Here is a 20945-nt window from a genome sequence, read left to right as displayed (position 1 = left end):
GGATAGTTATAAAGTTTATCCGTTGCTCAGATCAGAAGACTGTCAGCTTAGCTTGTATTAACTAACTAGTGTTTATAAATATTATTAATGTCAATTGATTTTTTTATAATCAAAATTCATTGTTATTTATAGGGGATACTTAATGTAAACAAACAAACGGTACTATTCCCACCTCTCGTTCCCACCACTCTAACTCCTGTGTAGCCAGGATTTACAGCTTGACCGCCTTAAAAACCCAACGAATGAAGGTCAAGTTTGTCCCGGGGGAAAGTTAAACTGTCATTGGACCCGCAACGAAATTACATAAATAATCATAAACTATTTGTTTTTTTTTACAAATAATATAATTTTTATAAACTGATTTGTTGTTACAACATTTTTACACTTCAACCCTGATTATCACCTACAGACAGAGATGCCAAGAGCTTCCTCGTTGTTGATAAAAAAACAAACCCAACGTCAGTTTTCGGTACACCGGCGTTTCATTTCCGAAGTACAGTCGCACGCGCAGCAAATTTTCTCTGCTATGATAATCAGTATAATTGCCTTATATCCTCTGATCTACTCTACACACGAGCCATTCGCTTCTTAACCGATTGCTAAGTAACACCGTCCGTCCACGAAGGTCTAACATCGTCTTACCGTTTGTCGATATAAAGGAGCTGAGCTACTCAGTCGCCACAGTGGCGTAACTGACATTAATTGTTCAACTTGTCTTGTTTTTAATATGGAGTTACGATCTTTTTTGTGTTGTGCAGTTCTTTTGATCGTCTTCTGTTTCGGGAATGGACACGCTAAGCTTGCTCGTAAGTATTGAAAAATAATTAGACTCATATCTGACTCGATTAAGAATTTGATCATAATCGATTATAGATTCGATTTTAATCATCCAAAGGTAACCTAAATAAAGCCGGTGCGTTTTGATACTTTTAAATGGCTCTTAATTAGGAATGTAAATACAAAATGTTATATGATGACAATAATAACAAAATTAGTATAATCGCGCCGGCTGATTCTGGTGTTTAGCTTACCGGATTACGCCGGTTGGGGTTGCAGGTTAGATTCCTGTTGAGGATCCAATGATGGTGATAATCTTATTCATTTAAATCCGGCCTCATGCAAATGCTCGCTGTAATAAACAGCGTTGATTGAATAGAGTCATATCTAGAGTTTATTTGAAAGATTAAAGTTTGAACTTGGTTTTAAGGTAATATTCGGTGGATGAGCCTATAACATGTCAATAAGTACTGAAAATACATACTCGTAGGTATCTAATCTCACACTATACACATTAGTCACATTATTTTAGAAACGTGGGCAAATTAATTCTCAAATTAATCTTATTGAGATTTTTAGCTAAAAATGACAATACAGTAACGGGTTTATTTAACGAATAGACAATTTGTATTAACCGAAACAAAAAAAGATAAATTCAAAGACCAAGCAAAGGGTGTTTTGACACAGAAAAAATAAGAACATGGAAAAAACAAGACAGTTAACTCACTTGAAAAAACCTTTAACACAATCATGAAAATGTCAAGAATGTTGCATGTACTTGAAAAATAATGACATCTCCCAAGTAAGTACAGCAGTAAACCAAATTGTTTACCTTTTGTATTTCGTAATTTTACACTGGTTACACAACGAGTAAAATGCTGACCTTGTACTTGATACAGTGGTTAAGCTTAAAGAAATTTTAACTGTAGTATTATGAATGATAACAGTGATATACGTAGTAAGCCTATTTCACATAATTACTTGGCGTAACGGAATTGTCCATTCTAAAAATGTAAGCTATAATTATCAAACTACATTTTCCATTGCTTATGGGCAACTACCGGCCCATCAAAGTTACATATTGTTGCATCATTGCAGTTTGTAAATAGTAAAAACTATAATCTTGAGTCAGTAATTAATGAAATGTTCACGTGACGTGATTTTCAAACTATGAATCAAATAAGTTACTCAAGTAATTCATATAATGAAATCCACTTCCGCTATTTTTTTCACTAAGTCAAAAAGTAGCCTTGAATAGGTCATTTAAAGTGACAACAAAAAAAAAGAATCGCTGTCATTCTATTATCTCTCTCATGATAAGTTTGAATATTATTCGTAAATGAACCGAAAACAAATAAAACATTCATCGAATGCCATACCATGTCACATGTAGAGTCTCATAGAGTCAAATACCATAAAATTGCTATATCAAAAACCTACGTTACAGTGATCAAAGTTTTTAAACAGACTTATACGTGATTACATAAAAAAAATATCAGTGTCCTCGACATTGTCAAAACCTCAGTCTTATTTACTCTACCAATAAGTTGACGATAACATGTGAAGCAATGTTTATGTGCAAAATCAAATATTTTTATTGAACATTCCAATGCACAGAACAAAAGCTGCTACTAACATGTTAAAAGAAACCGGTAATAAGGAAAATACAACAAAGTTGTAAAAATCAACGTAAATTGATGGTTATGACTACACAAATTATTATTTTTCACTTCAACATTGTAAATAAATACATTGAGTCATTAAAAGCTAATTAATACTTAGCTGTGAACTTCGCACTGTGTTTATAATTATAAAATAAATAATACGTTCTTTCGGCATTGCTTAGCAGCTATAGTGCAAATGATTTGATGAACGAGACAAAATATAAACAGAAATTCAAAATAAACGTTAAAACTAGTTTTACCACTTTTGAATTTTTGGTGACCATGAAAGCCTATAAATAAAAGTTTAAGGAAGTTTACGTCATTCAAATCATGAATAAATTATAATATAAAGTTATATAATTATTGTTATCTATTATGCCTTTAGACTACCTATTATGATATATTTGCTACAATATAACCGAGACTAATGCCCGTTGTCACCGTAAATTTTTCAAAACAAAATTCCTGTTATTTGTTGCCATAGGGGTCACTTAAAAATTAAGGATTGATGGTGAAAACGGGCATTAATGGCTTACACTCTGTGTTTCTAAACATGCATTTCATTTGCTTTCATTGGCTATACTATCAGTCTAAATCTTATAACTAACATTTTCAATGTATCGCTGTTGGTTTCTATAAAATAAATAAATGCATCTTTTAAGTTACTCTGAAAACTTTTTCAACATGTCTAAATCACAAGCTATTTTTGTAAATCATGCAAAGTATTGCCTTACTTAGTATGCTTAAAAGGGCTTTTTTTTTCTCAGCTGACTACATCCACCCATGCAATGATACAACTAGCGAATGCCTTGTGAAAGCTACACAGTTTGCTCTCCCTGAATTTGTGAAGGGCATTCCAGAACTTGGAGTTCCGTCTTTGGACCCTTTTACGATAGACCAGCTGGCCATACCTCTGAGCGGGCTGAAGGTGACCTTTTATAAAGGGAAAGTTTCTGGTTTTAGAAAATGCATCGTCGACAACGTAATGTAAGTTGAAATTTTTTGCATGTTGGTTTCTTCCATCAGTTAGTTTGTAGTTGAAAATGTGGAGGAGAATCTAGTTTTGTGTGTAAACAGGTAGCAAGTACTTCAAAATGTTCAAAAAATACTGCCAAGCGGCTCCATATTGCTTGTATGTGTCATATGCACTACACCATAATAACAGTCAATTGGTGATATACTTTTAACATGAAATACTTATACTGCTCTGGTATTCGAAATGGATTCCTTATCAAATAGTTATGTCTATTATGTCCGCGAAATTTTAAGATACCTACGAAACCTAAAGGGTACAGGGTCGATATAAAAACTATAATTTAAGGTGAACGTTCTTACTGATATTGGACTTACGCAAAATCGGTGAAGGGAGCGGAAAATTTGCAAAAAATACCATCGATTGAGATAACAAAATTTTCGCGACTGTCGCCTGCATTGCGATGGAGATTACAATAAAAATTTTAAAGCTTCAGGCTCAAGATTTTGATGTAATCTTCATAACTTTGTTAACAATCTGATAAGTTATTTTGTGCTAAAAAAATAAAAGCTATAAATTGAATAAAAAGGCATCGGGTCAAGGCACTCAGCATTTCTGCATTCTACAATTTCAGACATGTTTTGGTAATCAATCGGATATTATGATCTGTATCTTACCCAACAATGGTAATGTGCATTATGCATGCAAGCCCCATCCATCACAGCTAGTTAACGTTTGCGAAACAGTCACCGAAAGAATAGATACGAATATCAGTACATCAAGCTTTTTGTCGGCCGATAGCATAGTTTATTCGGGCTGATAAGCAATATGGAAAGTATTGGTAATCAATCAAATTAGAATTAACTAAGCCCAATTATCAGCCCAATAGTACGCGGAACTGACGACCGATGGGGCAACGTACCTACCGGAAAACGCAGCGTGAGACGTCCACCCACAGGTGGACCGACGACATCATAAAGGTAGCAGGAAGGCGCTGGACGCAGGCCGCTACCAACCGGGCAACATGGAAAGCATTGGGGGAGGCCTATGTTCAACAGTAGATGTCCTATGGCTGAGATGATGATGATGAATTATCGGCCTACTTAAAGTCTGTAGTTTGCGAGGTGTCTGACCGTCCATTCATGGTGCTATATTGTGGTTGGTGTTGAATAAAATAATGATAATTAAATAAAATACTCAATAAGATGTGCCAAAATAGCTTATTGATTTTACTTACAATGATGGATGATATGAGATAATCAAGACCTTGATAGTTATAGCTAATAAGTTCTCAGGACGATTATTATCTCATAAACAATGTAACTATGTGACAAAAACCAGTAGGATGTTATCAGTTACTAAAGAATCATTGCATCTTGAATAAATTTCACATTCATTGTTACCTACCAAGAACTGAAAAATTATAGGTACATTTTTCAAATCCAGTCTCAGAATTAACTCGTATTAATAATATAATCCACGATATTGTCTGCCTAATTCAAAATGTCTAATGCAGAAATGAATAGGTATTTTAGTCAAGTCCACTTTTCTCCTGGAAATTATAATAAACCTAAAAATATTTATAATATAAAATCTTGACATGGGAAATATCATGTGATATTATTACAAAACACATGATCTGGATTCGATGTCTCCAATGATAATGGAGGTCGCAACGCATTTGCGTCAACGTTAAGTATTCCATCTAACTTAAGCTAGGCTGCACCATCTTACTTAACTATAACAAACATCAAGTTTGTCAAACTCCATACAAAAGACACCGATTATGGTTATAGTTACGGTTAAAGCTCAGCCTTACAATATTTTAAACGTACAAAGCTCCATCGAAAACAAACAATAGCGGAACACAATTTCTCTGAAACAAAAGAGGGCTCGTATTTTTTCCTAACAGTGAATTTGAACCGTCATATTATATTTAGGTCCTCTCTCTCTCTTTTTCTGCATCTGTCTCGTTATGCATCTCATTAATGTTACGTTTTGATTTTCCAGATCACAGTTAGAGAAACGCTACTTCGGTCTGGAGTTCCACTGTAACCTGACGATCAAAGGCCAATACGGGGCCGTTGGGAAAATATTGCTGTTTCCCATCAACGGGGAGGGGGACGCGAAGGTTAAATTGAGTGAGTATTTTTAATAAAGGATTATCGGCCAATTAAGGTGCAAAGTCGGGATTGCCGTGTGAATATTGGATTTTAATGCAATTTTCAGAGGCTTACTTTACATTAAGTTAAAAAAAAGGTATAAGCGATACGTATCCAAAAAAAATGCAAACACGACTACAATTAAGATAACCTACCTTAAATGTCTTTTGTGTATTTCTCTCTGCTCCTATTTTGTGTGGTGTAAAGTGTTTATCTATTTACCTACTACGAGGAATATCCTTTGAAACACATAAATGTAGATTATCCTTTATGATTTAACGGTCGTTAATAACATTTCTAAGGCAGATTTTTTAATTTTATTAAAGTTAAAGTAAGATGGTGCAATTCAGCCTTATTTGCAAACTTGGCAAAAGAAAAAAGCAAATATTTTGGCAATAAAATAAACACATTTCAATGAAACTTTTTTAAATTATTCACAGCAAACCTCCGAATGAAAGTGGACATCAACACGAAGTACGTGAAAGACGAGAACGCCGTGAACCACTTCGCCGTGAGAAACTACAAGTACTCCTTTGATTACGGTGACCGAGTGTCATTTGACCTGAAGAACCTATTCAAGGGCAGCAAGGAACTGAGTGAGATTGTTTTTCTGATTATAAACCTTTTTTACCGTCAAAAATGTTTAACTGTACAATCGGATTGTACTTTTGGAAAAAAATAATAATATTCATGACGGTTAGGTAAAAACAGTTTTAAGTTAAGTATGCAAACTTTGTTTAGGTCCTAAATCTAATTTTATTTATATTTCATTCATCTAATTTTCTGATCTTGTAAAATCAACAATTAATAATGTTCACTGTTACGTGATCGAATCAGAAATGAGGAGATCCGCAGGAGAACCAAAGTAACCGACATAGCTCGCAGAATTGCTAAAATCAAGTGGCAGTGGGCGGGGCACATAGCTCGTAGAGACGATGGCCGTTGGGGCAGGAAAGTTCTCGAGTGGCGACCACGGGCTGGAAGACGTAGCGTGGGCAGGCCTCCTACTAGGTGGACCGACGATCTGGTGAAGGTCGCGGGAAGAGCCTGGATGCGGGCAGCGCAGGACCGTTCATTGTGGAAAACCTTGGGGGAGGCCTTTGTCCAGCAGTGGACGTCATTTGGCTGAAAACGAACTGTTACGTTAATGTATGTGTCCCACGTGGATCATGAACAATCAATGATCTAGGTTGCCCAACTTCGTAACCACTAGGTCACAGTAACAGCTCACTCTATCTTTGAGTTACATTTAATTCAGAGCTGAGCGTCCGTCTATCACAAAAATTTCAGAAAAAATTATCTCGTATTCTTCAATATTTTAAAAATTTCATTAATTATAGCCAGAAGTGGTACTACCTATAAAGCTTCGAGAGGACATGCTTTCAGTAATGAAACCTCTTCTATTAAAAATATTTTGTGTTCCTTTTCTTTCTGTTATGTTATTTGTTTGGTGTGCAATAAAGTGTATTTATTATTATTATTTGTCAACCACAAGCGACTGAAAAATTGACTGTTTTAAATTGACCTTAAAATACATTGATCAAACGGAACTTATTTAAAAATCTTAATATCGTGACAACACGCACGCGATTCACCAAGGTGTGTGTATTGGCACCAATTGAATTTCAATTATAATTAGCAGGATATCCCTCTTAATTAGCAAAGCCTAAAAGGGACATAGGACAAGGCTACAAACCCAGTAATTTACCCAAATAAGACAGCATGGTTCATTTGTCATCCAAATTGATGCTGAATAAAGAACCTGATAATTATCAAATCATCGAGTTCCTTATCCGCAGGATATAGCTTCGTGCTCACGAGTTGTATATTATTACATCAGATTGCGTTAAAACAATTTGATTCAGTTAAAAGGAAACTCAAGGCACTCGTAAGAAAATCTCATTTGAAATACTGATTAGTGATTTCATTCAACAAGATTATTCAATGATTTTTGTCAGCCTTGTGCCTGTTATTACAATAGAAATGAACTGAATTAACTACATACATTAGTAAACCTTGAATTAATTGATCTTTGTTATCCTTATAGCTATGATTTCTAAGATTAAGACCCTGAGCGTTCCATACCTATATGACTACTATTAATAGTAGTCTACTTTTACAGTTATTATACCTACAGTATTGAAAAAGTATTTTCCTATGTGAATAGGAGTTGGAATCTACAGGCCTAGGATGCGCGCTGCGATAAGCGGTTATCGCGCCATTTTATCGATTTTACCCATACATTTGATTTTGATAAGAGTATACCACGGCGCGAATCCTAGCCCAGCTGGTGTTCCATAAGGAACTAAAATCGAAAACTTAAAAGAAGTACACTACAACAATTTTTATGGGGACAATTTTTAATGACGACCATGGGCAAATTGATAAGCAATTGATGTGTAATTGATTTAGACGTGTATCTTTCTTTCATATACATCCCTTATCCAGTCTCCAAGCTCAGCTTAGTTTGGACTAGGAACAGCTTATCTAATGAGTATGTCCGTGGTACATATTTTTTCATCAAGGTTATTAAACCTTTGTTTGTCACTTGTCATCAGCTTTGCAACGGAGGGAAGTCGATCCTTAACTTGGAACTCCTCCTATGTTCTCCTGATTAATTTGGTTGCGGGTCCAATGACAGTTTAACTTTTCCCCGGGACAAACTTGACCTTTACTGGTTGGGTTTTTATTGGCGGTCAAGCTGTAGATCCTGGCTACACAGGAGCTGCAGCAATGTGAACGAGAGGTGGGAACAGTCCCGTTTATAATGAGTATTTATGTCTTGTTTCAGGTGACACAGTACTAGCATTCCTGAATGACAACTGGAGGACGGTAGCCGAGGAGTTCGGGAAGCCGATCGTAGACTACGCTGTTGACCTGGCCATCAGAACCATCGAGAAGTTCTTCGAGAAGGTCCCGTACGAGGAGTTGGTCAACGTGCCAATCCCCCAATAAGTTGACTGTTAAGTTTTATGTATTAGGCTAAGTAGCACATTAAACAAATCGGTATTATTATTTTTATTTTAGCAGTGTTTGATTTGACTCTGACATCATCATATCCCCGATTGAAATACAATTTGATTGTGAGAAAAAATTTGCTTGGCCACTTGTATTAGGAGGAACTTTTATAATATAAGTGCCAACATCACAACATCTTCAGTCTTTAGAAGTTTTCATCGAGTGGTTTCCAAAACAATCAGCTAGGCTACATCTTTCAGGCAAGCAAATTGTAACAGTACATTGTTAACATTTTATTACAGTTACATTAAATGAAACATTATTCTAGTTTATAATTTTTCGTCACACTGTACAGTCCTATCAACTTAAGCTGAGAATTGCATTTGTGTGAGTAATCGCCAAAAGTACCGTTAGTAAGACACATACAAATAAAATTAATGTTTTATTAAAAGGAAGTCTATAAAACACTTGCTACCAATTGGGCCGATGTAACGACACTTGACACATCCTTTTTTTTTTAATAATAATAATAAAATTTATTCAATAAAACAAAATTAGCACAAACAAACTGGAAAACTTACAAGTAACATAACTTATCATTCAATGCTAAATTTGTATTACAATTCTAATAGAAATATAGATTTCTACACTAGGCAAAGCCTGTCCTGTAGACAATCTATTGGCAGAATTTGTCTCTTAAATAAATAAATAAATAAAAACAGGTCCTCGCTCAGCATATGCCAAGGCACGAAGTACCTCGACGCTGATATTCTGCGAGCACCGTTTATAGAGAGGGCGTCCAGCCAGCCTTACAAAATACAACAAAAAGACAAACTTTATAAAATTACAAAATAAAAACAGACTAAAAACTTTTCGTTCACACCTTTAAAATACGTATTCAATTTGCATAAAATTTCTTTCACTTGGCTGTTTAATGGATTTCGTACAGGAAATTCACTTACAGTAGGAGCCATTTCACTAATATTTGGAACACAATTACATAAAATTACACATATCTGCTACCAGTACAGGGGGTGAAGTGAAGTATAGTGAGCGGCAAGGAAGCGGTGCGTGGCGGACGCGCCGCGCTTCAGGCCGCTTGCTATAAATAAACCGGTTTAAACCATGCGCGGGACGCGCGCCGCGCTTCAAGCCGATTGCCACTCTACACTATCGGTGTGCACTCACACAAATGCAATTCTCAGCTTAAGTTGAGAGGACTGTAGTTTATTATTTTCTGTAATCGATAGGTCGTTAGATAAATTATGGTTATTAATTTAACACAATTGTATATTATTTTTCACTTTTTCTTTAGATTCAAGTAATGTTATTAATTATGTACTAGAACTTCTATTTTCTTTTCATGTAGGTAATCGATTTATAAATCTACTTTTCGGCAACACAATAGTGCGTCCCGCAAAAATATTTCACGTGACAAATACGACAAAATAATCCCTATTACGTGAAGACAAACGCTACGAAGACGGAGGGATATGTTTGTACCGCTATTCATTTGTCTTGGTTAGACCAGAATCCAGTTACGCCCTTCCCGCGTCTCGTCACTGTGACAAGATCGGAACACTATTACTAGTGACAAGTGATTTTTTGCGTCACATTATATTACATTACTTCGTATTCGGGTTTCGGCATGCGTTGTCTGGTATTCATGAGACATTTTGCCTTGAAATCGAAGAAAGATAATATGGAAGCAATATAGAACCCAATATTCTGATTGCGTATATTTCAGTCCTTTCTGAAGTTTGTTTGTGACCATTACATGTCCACCAAAATTTTGGGAATTGGACATGAATAATACTCGTACAATAATCCGTACGTGCAATAATACTCGTATTTATAAACTGAACCTTTTGTTATAGTTCGTGGAATTTGCAACGATAGACCCTTCAAATAAAATGTCTGTTAGAGAATCTATATTGGATTACCTAAGCCTAAGAAATAGGTATACCTATGAGATATTGTTATTAGATTCAGCTTCTTATTTATTATTATCTTCAAATTAATAAGCTCTACGGTATGTCAATTTAAAACTAAACTATGCCATAGTCCAGTATACTATTCGTTTTGAAAAGTATCTTCACCGATACAGTAAAAGTTGTCGATCCCCCAAAACAAATTTAACCCCTTAAAGTTTGTATATTTCCTGCCAGTCGTATTTTAAATTTCACCCGGGCCAGCCGGAGGGCCATCAAAATCCTCATTTTGCCGTATTCACGTAGCTCGTAGGTGTTACAAGCATTTTCTCCTCAATACTGTAACGTTAAATGCCTCTGAAATTTTTAAACGCGCGAAATGTATCCCGTTTTTTGTAAACACTTTACTGCTTCGCAGGCTCTACAATTAAATTAAATACACATTTTGTAATGTTTGCAAAACATTTATCTTGTAGAGATATATTAAGAATCGAAAAATTGAATCTCCAGTTTTCATTCAATCAAAAATCAAAATCAAAAGTATTTATTCAGTTTAGACCACAAGTGGCACTTATGAACGTCAAAATATTATTATAGAAAAAAATAAAAAAAGAAAAGGTAGCCCTTATGGGGCACTTTACATGTCTCCTTATCTTTTGGGCCCTACCTATTAAGTAACCTAAAAGTAATTAATCACAGTTTTTTTTCTAATATGTAACGCAGTAGAAATAATAATGTTCTTTAACTCTTCATTATAGAATAAGAGAGCTAACAAAGAGTCAGGGGAAACAAACAAAGACACAAATCTTTTAATTAAAACAAGCACTTAGTAAAGATGCAAACTCCAATGAAACGCAGTCAAGTAGCCAAGTCTACACGGACAATGCCGGACGGCGCCGGACGAGTCACCCGTCCGAGTTAGCAACTAGTTGTGACAAGTACAACGGACTTGTCCGTAACTGTTTGCAACTTTAACCCCTCACGCGCTCTGCGGCGGGAAGGCGCTACTGTGTCAAGTGCCCCCCACTTCCCGCGGGAAAAAAAAAAAAATTTCCCGTTGCGCATTTTCCCTAAAATAGCTTATCATTATTACCGTTACATACTATCGAGTCACATTTTTGGAATCTGGATAAAATTACCCGTCTTTTGGTGTAACTTTTAAGGCTAACAAATATATATTTTAGGTACAACACTTACTTGAAAAAACAGATTCGTCATTTTTGTCACTTTTTGTGATTGCACTTGATTCACCTTCAAAATTAGAAGCAATGTTATATATTAACACTTATTTCCAAAGTTAATCACATTATACACGTTTTTTATAAAGAAAAACACACTTCCAAAGCATCTAAACGATAAAAAACATCCATCTTTTTCACTACCCAGACGGGCACCGCGGATCGCGTCATCTTCAAACACAGACTGAGAAAAATTTGGTTGAAAAGCAACCATAGTGCCTAGAAAATATAGCTATCACATTCATACTTAAGCATTATTACTTTCGAGCGAAAGAAACAGAACTATATTTTTTAAATGACAAGGTCCCGAACTTGGACAAGTGATTTGCGTCTGCTCCCGCCGCATAGCACTTTAGAGCTTAGTGATGTGCGTCTGCTCCCGCCGCATGTCGCTTGAGAGGACAGATTATGGAAAGTAGGTACATTCAAGTGCAGTTAGCTTAAAAAAGCGTTTGTTTGTGTAATATTTTTCTGTTAACACAAGTATCCATTACGTTGGAAAAATCGGTATACTCAGTATTTGCATTACGAGAACGACTAGTTTATAGTAATTAGTATTCAAACGAATTTTATGTATAAATTTTTGACAGGGGGGCGCTACAATCGTTCAACTATCTGTTTCATGGCAAAAATCGGAACCAGCGATCCGGTATTGACGGTGGCGCCCCGCTGTCAATGTCATGGATAGGACAGTTCAGTATATTGGAACTATACCATGAGTTTACATTTTAAGGCAGATTGTAAAGCGCCCTTAGCGGTTAATTTCAAGACCTAAAATCTTCATAGGTTTTTGACGGACTCGCTAACGATGACGTTTAACGCAAACTCATTGTAAATCTATTGTTTTTTTTTCTGCAATAGTTTATTGTACAAATAAATAGTTTACATCCCTCAACTAGAACAAGCACTTGGTAAAGGCGTAAACTCTTAATGAAATGGCGGTCCCTTATAGTCGAGTAGTCAAGTCTATTAGCCAACAATGCCGGACGGTGCCGGACGAAACCGTCCGAGTTGTCAACTAGTTGTAACAAAAACAACTTGTATATTCAAACGCAACCGAGGGGTTAACTTGCTACTGATGTTAAAATGCAAAAATACTCCTTGAAGTACATACATATTTTATTGTATAAAAATAAGCATATTTATAGCTAATTTAATTACGATAGTTAAAAGTGTATTTGCCGTACAGATCTTAATATTATGATCTACTTACTTCATATTCTTTCATTATCTCGGAGTGCTTTTTTATGTTTTTCGACTCCATTTGTGATAACTATTAGCGTTGCGTATGTTACTGTGTAGCCAAATATCTGACATAGTTTACATATTTTAATATCATTAAAGAGACTTGTCACAGCGAAACTTGAACCGACAGCGCTATTCTAACCAAAGTTTCAATTCAAACTAATAACTTGAATCCCGCTTAGATCCCCCGCCAATTTCTTCGCGATTGTGTACTGTGTGGGGAACTCAATTACGACATTAACGTTGAGTCAGGTCCGAAACTTTCAATTTGATTAGTTGCCATATGAGCAAACGCGGGAGTACCGCGAAAATAGGTCAACAAAATCAGCCATACCATACAATTATAGCTGTCAACGCAAAATTGTGAACTCCGTCAGTTTATAATATAACACAGTGGGTTAAGTTAGGTTATTTAACTACGTCAGATTGTAATCTGACGGAATTCACAATATTACGGCGACATAGCTATACAACTGTCCTCTGCCTAGGTTTTTTGGAAGAGATTACTTCATGGCGGTAAGACCGCCTGAATTGTGCCATATTTTTACCATTACTTACTGAATTCAGTCCATTATTTTCTGTTTTTTCCAAATTTAATATTTCTGTTACGATTTAGTGTAACATCATTAGGCAACATAAGACTAGCTCTACCTTAGTATCCATATGCTATCAAAATAAACTAAATAAACTTATTTATACGATTTCTAGCTTAGTTAGGTTTAATGTAGAAATGCAATTATTATAGGTACTTAACTACTGATGTAATGTAAGTCATACAGTAACTTAACTAAAAAGAACTCTACGTACTCACACAATGATTTTTTTTCGTGTAACTCAATCATAATTTTTTCAATGGCCTTTCTCTCTTAGCTACAAAACAAATATAATATGTAAACCTTTAGGCATCTAGTAAACACTAAAAGCCTTAACAAGTCTGAAGAACAAATGTGCTGATCTAACCTAATAAGATTATGAAGGATTACCTTAATTTGATGAGTAAATAGTATTTTACACGCATGCAGCGTATTTAACTTGAATAACTGTGACAATTAAGCCTGTGGTATTTTGTGTTGATTGTGTATTTAGCGATAAGTTAGTTAATGAGTAAATACCTTGTGGTAATAGATATTCGCGGTTGAGTAAATCAGAGTAGGTATATGTAAGTCAACGAAATTGTCGCATTACATCCTCTACTTAATTAACAGTCTTCAATTCTTCATTCACTGAGACTAAATAGAGAGAAAAAAACCTGTAACATTTAAGTTTAAGGGTAGTAAGTAGGTACTAAAATGTTGTTTTCGTTCGTTCGTTTCAGCCGAAAGACGTCCACTGCTGGACAAAGGCCAAAATGTTGTTTTATTTGTTACCTACCAAATTTTTTTTAATAATCGTAATAATAAACATAAAAATACAATTGAGTTCAAAAATGCACCAAATTATACCTTAAACTTTGAATGCATTGTTTATTACCGTTGTGGTAATTTATATTGATGTTTTTGAATGAAAATAATAAATTCGGGCTATTCTCAAATCTAAGCAAACAGTTGAGCAAGAACTCGATTTATTCGGACTCTGATTATTACGATATTAATCGATAAAAGTTTCTTTGCAACCCTGTAGGTAACTCAATAGTAAATGAAATACATGCAAATTTTACGATGTTTTAGTTGAATGTGTTGGCAATCGTAGATAAATTGATTTGAAAATATTTAGTAACTTATTTTAGTAATGCAAATCTTTATTTATTTCAAAATTTACCAACAGCTTTATTAAGTTTAGTTAAGTAAATGGTAAATCCTTGAATTTCACCACTATCCATTAGGTAAGATTCAGGCCAAGAGCTTCCTTAAAAAAACATTTATCTCAAATTTTTTTTCAACAAATTCGTCGTAGAACATATCAGAGCATCTTTCAAATCACGACCAACCGAGACCGATTACCAAAGCATCGAGTACCGGCATCGATTGCCAAACTGTACCGGTATCGGTTGACTTATGATATTCCCGCTCTGTCAACGTCACCCCTAATGAGAATCATACGTGAACCAATCTGAAGGGTTTCGACATAGTATACGTGAAAGCAGTAACTTGATCTTGCTTAAAATGTGACGCCATGTGATATTGATAATAGAGGCTTCATTTTGAATTTGTGTTTAAAAAATCACCGACAATTTAATAAAATTAAATTATTTTTTAGAAAATTTCATAAATATCAAAGAACATTTTCGTTCAAAGGACATTGGCAATTCTTATATCTTAATTTAAATGGTCACGAATAAGAGCGAAGGATGATCTAAAAATTTTAACTTTATCGTGCCACACGGACTTTTGTGATATTTTTTACTTTAATTGGTGATGGTAAGAAAAAATAAACAGTTAAAAAAATTTTGCTAGACAAGGATTTTATTATATTGAATAATTTAAAATATTAAGAAAAAACACAGATCTCGTATATCAAAAGCTTATTTTTAAGATTTTCTTGATATATTTAGCTTCTGGTTGGTCCCTTTTAATTGTCCAGCAGTAATCTGCGAACATAATTGGGCTCCATATGCCCTGGTACCGCTTTTCCATATTAGAAATGACCTGATGAACCTCTCACCGTGCTCGTCGCTGACAGCCCCTAAATTGTCAGAAAAATATCCAGGTACGAGTCTAAAAAATGGATCTGAAGTGACATGTTGCAATCCAACGCTTGATATGACAATACTAGCTCGCTAACCAACTCTCTGTAGCTGTCACTCTTGTGGTTACCCAAAAAATGTACAACAACATTTTTAAAAGCCTTCCCTATGCAGATTTTTCTAAATCGCTTAATTTTTCTTCAAATCTTGAATCATTCATTAACTCCCTAATTTGAGGGCCAACAAAATTACCCTCTTTTATCTTTGCATCAATTTTTAGAGACAACAGATTAACCTGAAGTGGACGGTTGTGAATTGTCGTTCTCAACAGAGACGTAGTTGCAACTGGTATTAGTTCTGGCAATTTTTTACAATGAGAGACTGGTCTTAAATCCGAAGATAAGTTAGGGTAAATAACTGTGTTTTTTTTCTTGTAATTTATACCTTTTATGTCAGTGAGACAAAAATAGCAATCAGAAACGTGATCTCGCTGTTCAGTCCATATCATTAAGTCAGCAAACGGCATAGATCGTGCACCTTTGTTCAAGACATGAGGGGATATTATGCAACAGACATGAGGGGCCCAGGATTTGTCTTGATAACTACAGAAAAACCAAAACATTGGTGATAACACTCCAACACAAGATTCGTAAAATTTCGTCTTTGTTTTTTGAATGTAAGTTCTCCGTAAACATAACAAAAAGAGTTAGGATCATTATTACACTTCCTCGACATGTTCACAGGGTTAATAAATCCAAAAAAGTGTTCAAATTCAACGACAATTTTTTTTATAACGATTTACTTGTAAGCGTTTCTGTTAATTTACTGCCGTAGTGCTAGTTATGAGTATTACCGTATCACAACAAAGATGAGGCTAATTGACATATGACAACTGTGTTTTAATAATGAGGGTAGACTGATAAAACAAAATTAGCTATCAAAGTTCGTGTGGCAAAACCAGTGTTGACCAGTGTAATTGGATGTCTTGTCTAGGCGTCACAAAACTGAAAAAGATACTTCTTTTATAAAAAAGTAAAGTGGAAGTCAATAGACATTTTACAAAAACTGATATAATGCAAGCAGTACAATACTGATTTCACTTTATACTGTGGCTTTCTGAAACGAAAAACCCAATTTCTCACTGAAAACCGAGAAGTGGTCATCTTTTGTCCGCGATCCTAACGTAAACCGTAACAATAACGTTGACATTTGACATATTATTCAGAGAAAGTTCCTTGCTGATCAAAAAAATCTATACAACAAGTAAATAATATTACGAATCACGTTCATATTAAGAAAATAACGTTTTAAAACTCTTTGGATTAAAGCGTAAGGTATTGTTACAAAAAACGAAACAGACGTTGAACACGGTGTTTTAAAAATGTCATTCCCATACTATAATGTCGATTTAAACAAGTGTTCAACGTCCGTTTAACTTTATGTACTAAGCCCCTATGCATTTAAAATTAACATAATAATATCTTATTTGTGCTCTCTGTAAGTTTCTTTCTGAAGCCTCACTTTGAAAATCAAAACAAACAAAAAACTAAAAAAATAACATAGAACCATATTAAAATCTATTTCCCTACCTGCCAGGTTTATAATTATAGCACTAGATGTCCCACACTATAGTTAAGGGTCACAGTGCAAGGCTGCTTATGTCATAGATTTAGAACAGTCTTTCCTCGACATAATAATATGCCAGCGCAGATATATCTCGCAGCGTGTGCAAAAGACACCTCCCGATGTTCGAACTGGGAGAGAAGACTAGATATTAGAATATCAGTTCATATGAAGGATGTTTAGAATTGTGAATAGGATAAACTTAGGAAGTTGTATTTGACTGATAACTTATTATTCAAGTTATCAGTCTACGAAAAAAATTTCGTCGTAGATTCAAAACTAAGTCATCATCATCATCATCATTTCAGCCACAGGACGTCCACTGCTGAACATAGGCCTCCCCCAATGCTTTCCATGTTGATCGATTGGTAGCGGCCTGCGTCCAGCGCTTCCCTGCTACCTTTACGATGTCGTCGGTCCACCTTGTAGGTGGACGTCCCACGCTGCGTTTCCCGGTACGCGGCCTCCATTCCAGAACCTTTCTGCCCCATCGGCCGTCAGTTCTGCGTACTATGTGCCCTGCCCATTGCCACTTCAGCTTGCTAATACGTCGGGCTATGTCAGCGACTTTGGTTCGTTTACAGATCTCCTCATTTCTGATTCGATCTCGCAAAGAAACACCAAGCATAGCCCTCTCCATAGCACGCTGTGCAACTTTGAGCTTCTGTATAAGGCCTATAGTGAAACTAAGTAGTATATGTATATTACTTTAGTTTCTTTTATTAGAGTTTTGCTGCATTATCTTATGATAAGTGATGTTGTAAGTTTGTTTTCTTGAACATTGTAAGGTTATCTAATTTGGTATAATTAACTCGATTTAATCACTCTAATTTAATAGAATAAGGCTAAATTGCACATTACAGGAAAAAATACATCATGTTACACTTGCAAAGTAAAATTATAAGTTGGTACTTGAGGCATGCTGGAACAACATGATACTTACATAATAATAAGTAATTTCATAACTGTAGGAATTAATCTGAAGAATTTCCATGCTTACTGTTATGTTACTGGGTCCATATACCAATTCAACAGTTTCTATAATAATACTACTGACTTAGTGGGATTGGCAGAAAAAGTTCTGGTCAGATTTATTTTTATCTTAATTATTTTCTGTTCGTATTTTCCTGACAGTAAAGTTGCAAATAGTAATTTAAGCCTGCAAGTGGTTATAGTTCGGAGAGCTACTATATTTCGTAAGAGACATGTATTCCGTATCCCTAGCACTGGATTTGTTTCAATAAATTGTCTGTGCGGCAGAATTGAATGAAAGTTCTCCAATGTTTCAGAGGTGAATAGAACTGGTAGACTTAGAGCTATAGTCCTGCGCACTCACTATAAGATAGCCAAGATTAATTAATATAATTTACTAGTTTCAACCATAGAGCCATTGTTTTTTCTAACTTTGATATTGCACTCATGTTCTATCATTTTTTCAGTAAATAAACATTCATAATCTAGATACCAGTTCAACAGTTTCAGCCAGTGTCCAGTGTACGAGTAGCAGTTAGCAGAAACTATTCCATATAAAACAAAACAACACATCAAAAAGTTTAAACTCACTCTTGAATTAACGACTCGTTTAACTGCCTGCGTATAAAAATACCACTCGCACGCAAGTAATCAACAACGTAACAAATGTAAATTGTGTGGAGTGATGGCCCCGCGCCTACGAGAGAGAAATAATGGAATTGGCGGGCGGTTGGACGCTCGCGCGCAAAATTTTACAATCGTGTTACAAGTTCATTCCGACGAAATTTTCCATGCCCCGTGAAGAATTAAGGGTAAATTATTCTGGAATGCCGGATTTGAGTTTAAATGTTAGTGAACGAGTTTTGTTTCAGGTAATTAAATAGGCTTCAGCTCGGAGTAGTTGGAAATATAGAGCGGTTTGTTTTTTCCCTAAAGAAGACGTTGAAGATGAGCAACTGAAAATTTCTACAGCGTAAAAAGATACATCACGATATGTACATCACATAAAGAATCACTAGCTGATTTTCTTTAATGCCTAGATTCATATTATACCTATCTACATATTTTAATGTCATTTTAAAGAGCTTCTAAACATCACCAAACTGCGTTCTAAAATAGTTTTACTGAAAAATATTTGAGAAAAAGCTTAAACAAACCTAAGAATGGGTACTTACAAACACTTATATTCATGCTAATAGACATAATAATGAGCTTCCTTACTTTATAAAATCAATGGAAGTCGCAATTACGTTAAATAACTGTTCAAAATTTTTATACCCGAAACATTTAACTCAATGATCGCAGAGGTATGGAAGTAAATGGTACAACAATACAAGGTGCCAAACTGCCAGAGGATTGAACCAAACACGCTTGTGTATTTCCACTTAACTTTATTCCCGAGCACGGAACCTTTATCCCCTGCGGAACGAACAAGGAACAACTCTGTGGATCTCACAGTATTGTTTGTTCCGTGTAATCCAATTATAGGTAAATGTATACCCTCACCTGGCGACCAGAGCGGTTGGAATGCAATGTCGCGGCTCTCAAACATTGCTCGTAGAGTGAAAACAGGGGTTGATAGATGTGGTGATACGATTTGCAATTTAACTGAGAATCAAGTTGAGAGTGAGTAGAGAGATACAGATTAAGTACAGGGCAGTTATTTTTTTTATTTATTTATTATTCATTATTGAGCAATTACATATTTGATCCAAATAGCGTCCTAAATCCTCTTTAGGTTTGTCTAGACGCTATTGTTCTCTATACAAATAAAAACAAACGTTTTAGTATAAGCATTATTTATCGCGCATTGTTTAACTTTGTGGATGCTTGAATTGTCTTTTATTGTTTAAAGAACAAATTAAGTGTTTTAATAAGTTAATTAAATAATAAAAAACTCCTATACTGCATCTCACTTATTTAACATGTGTGACTACTGTCAAATACATACCTGCCTTGTTTTATATAAAAAACAATTCGAATGAATAAAGCTTACTAGTCTTGATTTGAACTCTACTTATTATTACAGAATTTTCCAATATTGAAACAATAGAGAGGACTTAAATTAATTTTACTTAATCAAATATCGTCTTTGTTGAGCAGTTTGTAACAAAGATTAATTTGGGCTTTCTTGACTAAACGCCGTAAATTTTGTGACAAAAATAAGACTGGAATGTTTTGAGCTACCTGCAAAATATCTCAGTACCTATTACAATGTGGAAATTCAAGTCTATCAAACAAAGATTAGTGGGTCTAGACAAATTGCAAATTATAATCGCAAACCAGTCGAAAAGTGGTCGAAAAGCCCCTTTTTTGTATGGAGTTTTGACGGATTCGATTTTCGATTCGATCAAAAAGTGCGTTTTGTCTAGGGGGGTGGGTAATCAAATATCTGCCACCATAAATCTAATATCTGTCATCAATTCGAACGTCGAGTTAATTCCTTTCGGCTTAAAGATATTACCGGAAATTGCCCATAAATCTCTGGTCATTTCGGCAAGTTAAGCTTCGGCCAAACCGACGCGTGCAGCTCGAGTCGACGCGACGATGGCGATGGCGATCACTGCGCGTGCATAGATCGCCGCGACCAATGACAGGACGCGTTGATGTGAACTCATCGCTACAAATTCATACGCGAAATTAGGCCTAGGATAGGATGCGCGCGGCGATAAGCGGTTGTCATGCCGTTTTATAGATTTTGCCCATACATTTTGACGTCGTTAAAGTATATCACTGCGCACATTCTAGCCTGGCATTGCCATCTACATCGTTATCGCGC

The 20945-nt window shown here is 35.3% G+C and overlaps 1 protein-coding gene across 1 annotated transcript; it reads left to right on the top strand.

The window, feature by feature from the left end:
* The first annotated feature begins 582 nt into the window (after window positions 1–582).
* On the top strand, window positions 583–8597 carry LOC135075855 (circadian clock-controlled protein daywake-like). The gene is made up of 5 exons (XM_063970315.1): window positions 583–806; window positions 3209–3428; window positions 5425–5555; window positions 6017–6172; window positions 8368–8597. Exons 1-5 carry the CDS (start codon window positions 728–730, stop codon window positions 8529–8531), a joined length of 750 nt encoding a protein of 249 aa, XP_063826385.1. The 5' UTR covers window positions 583–727; the 3' UTR covers window positions 8532–8597.
* The last annotated feature ends 12348 nt before the right edge of the window (window positions 8598–20945 follow it).

Source organism: Ostrinia nubilalis, chromosome 11 (assembly GCF_963855985.1).
Source record: "Ostrinia nubilalis chromosome 11, ilOstNubi1.1, whole genome shotgun sequence".
Classification (NCBI taxonomy): Eukaryota; Metazoa; Arthropoda; class Insecta; order Lepidoptera; family Crambidae; genus Ostrinia; species Ostrinia nubilalis.
This window is presented reverse-complemented; position numbering and strand designations above follow the sequence as displayed.

Excerpts from the sequence above, each read along its gene's own strand:
- LOC135075855 (XM_063970315.1), top strand. The coding sequence starts at position 728 with ATGGAGTTACGATCTTTTTTGTGTTGTGCAGTTCTTTTGATCGTCTTC. Across the intron at positions 3,429-5,424 it reads TGCATCGTCGACAACGTAAT|ATCACAGTTAGAGAAACGCT; the intron begins GTAAGTTGAAAT and ends TTGATTTTCCAG. Across the intron at positions 5,556-6,016 it reads GGACGCGAAGGTTAAATTGA|CAAACCTCCGAATGAAAGTG; the intron begins GTGAGTATTTTT and ends AATTATTCACAG.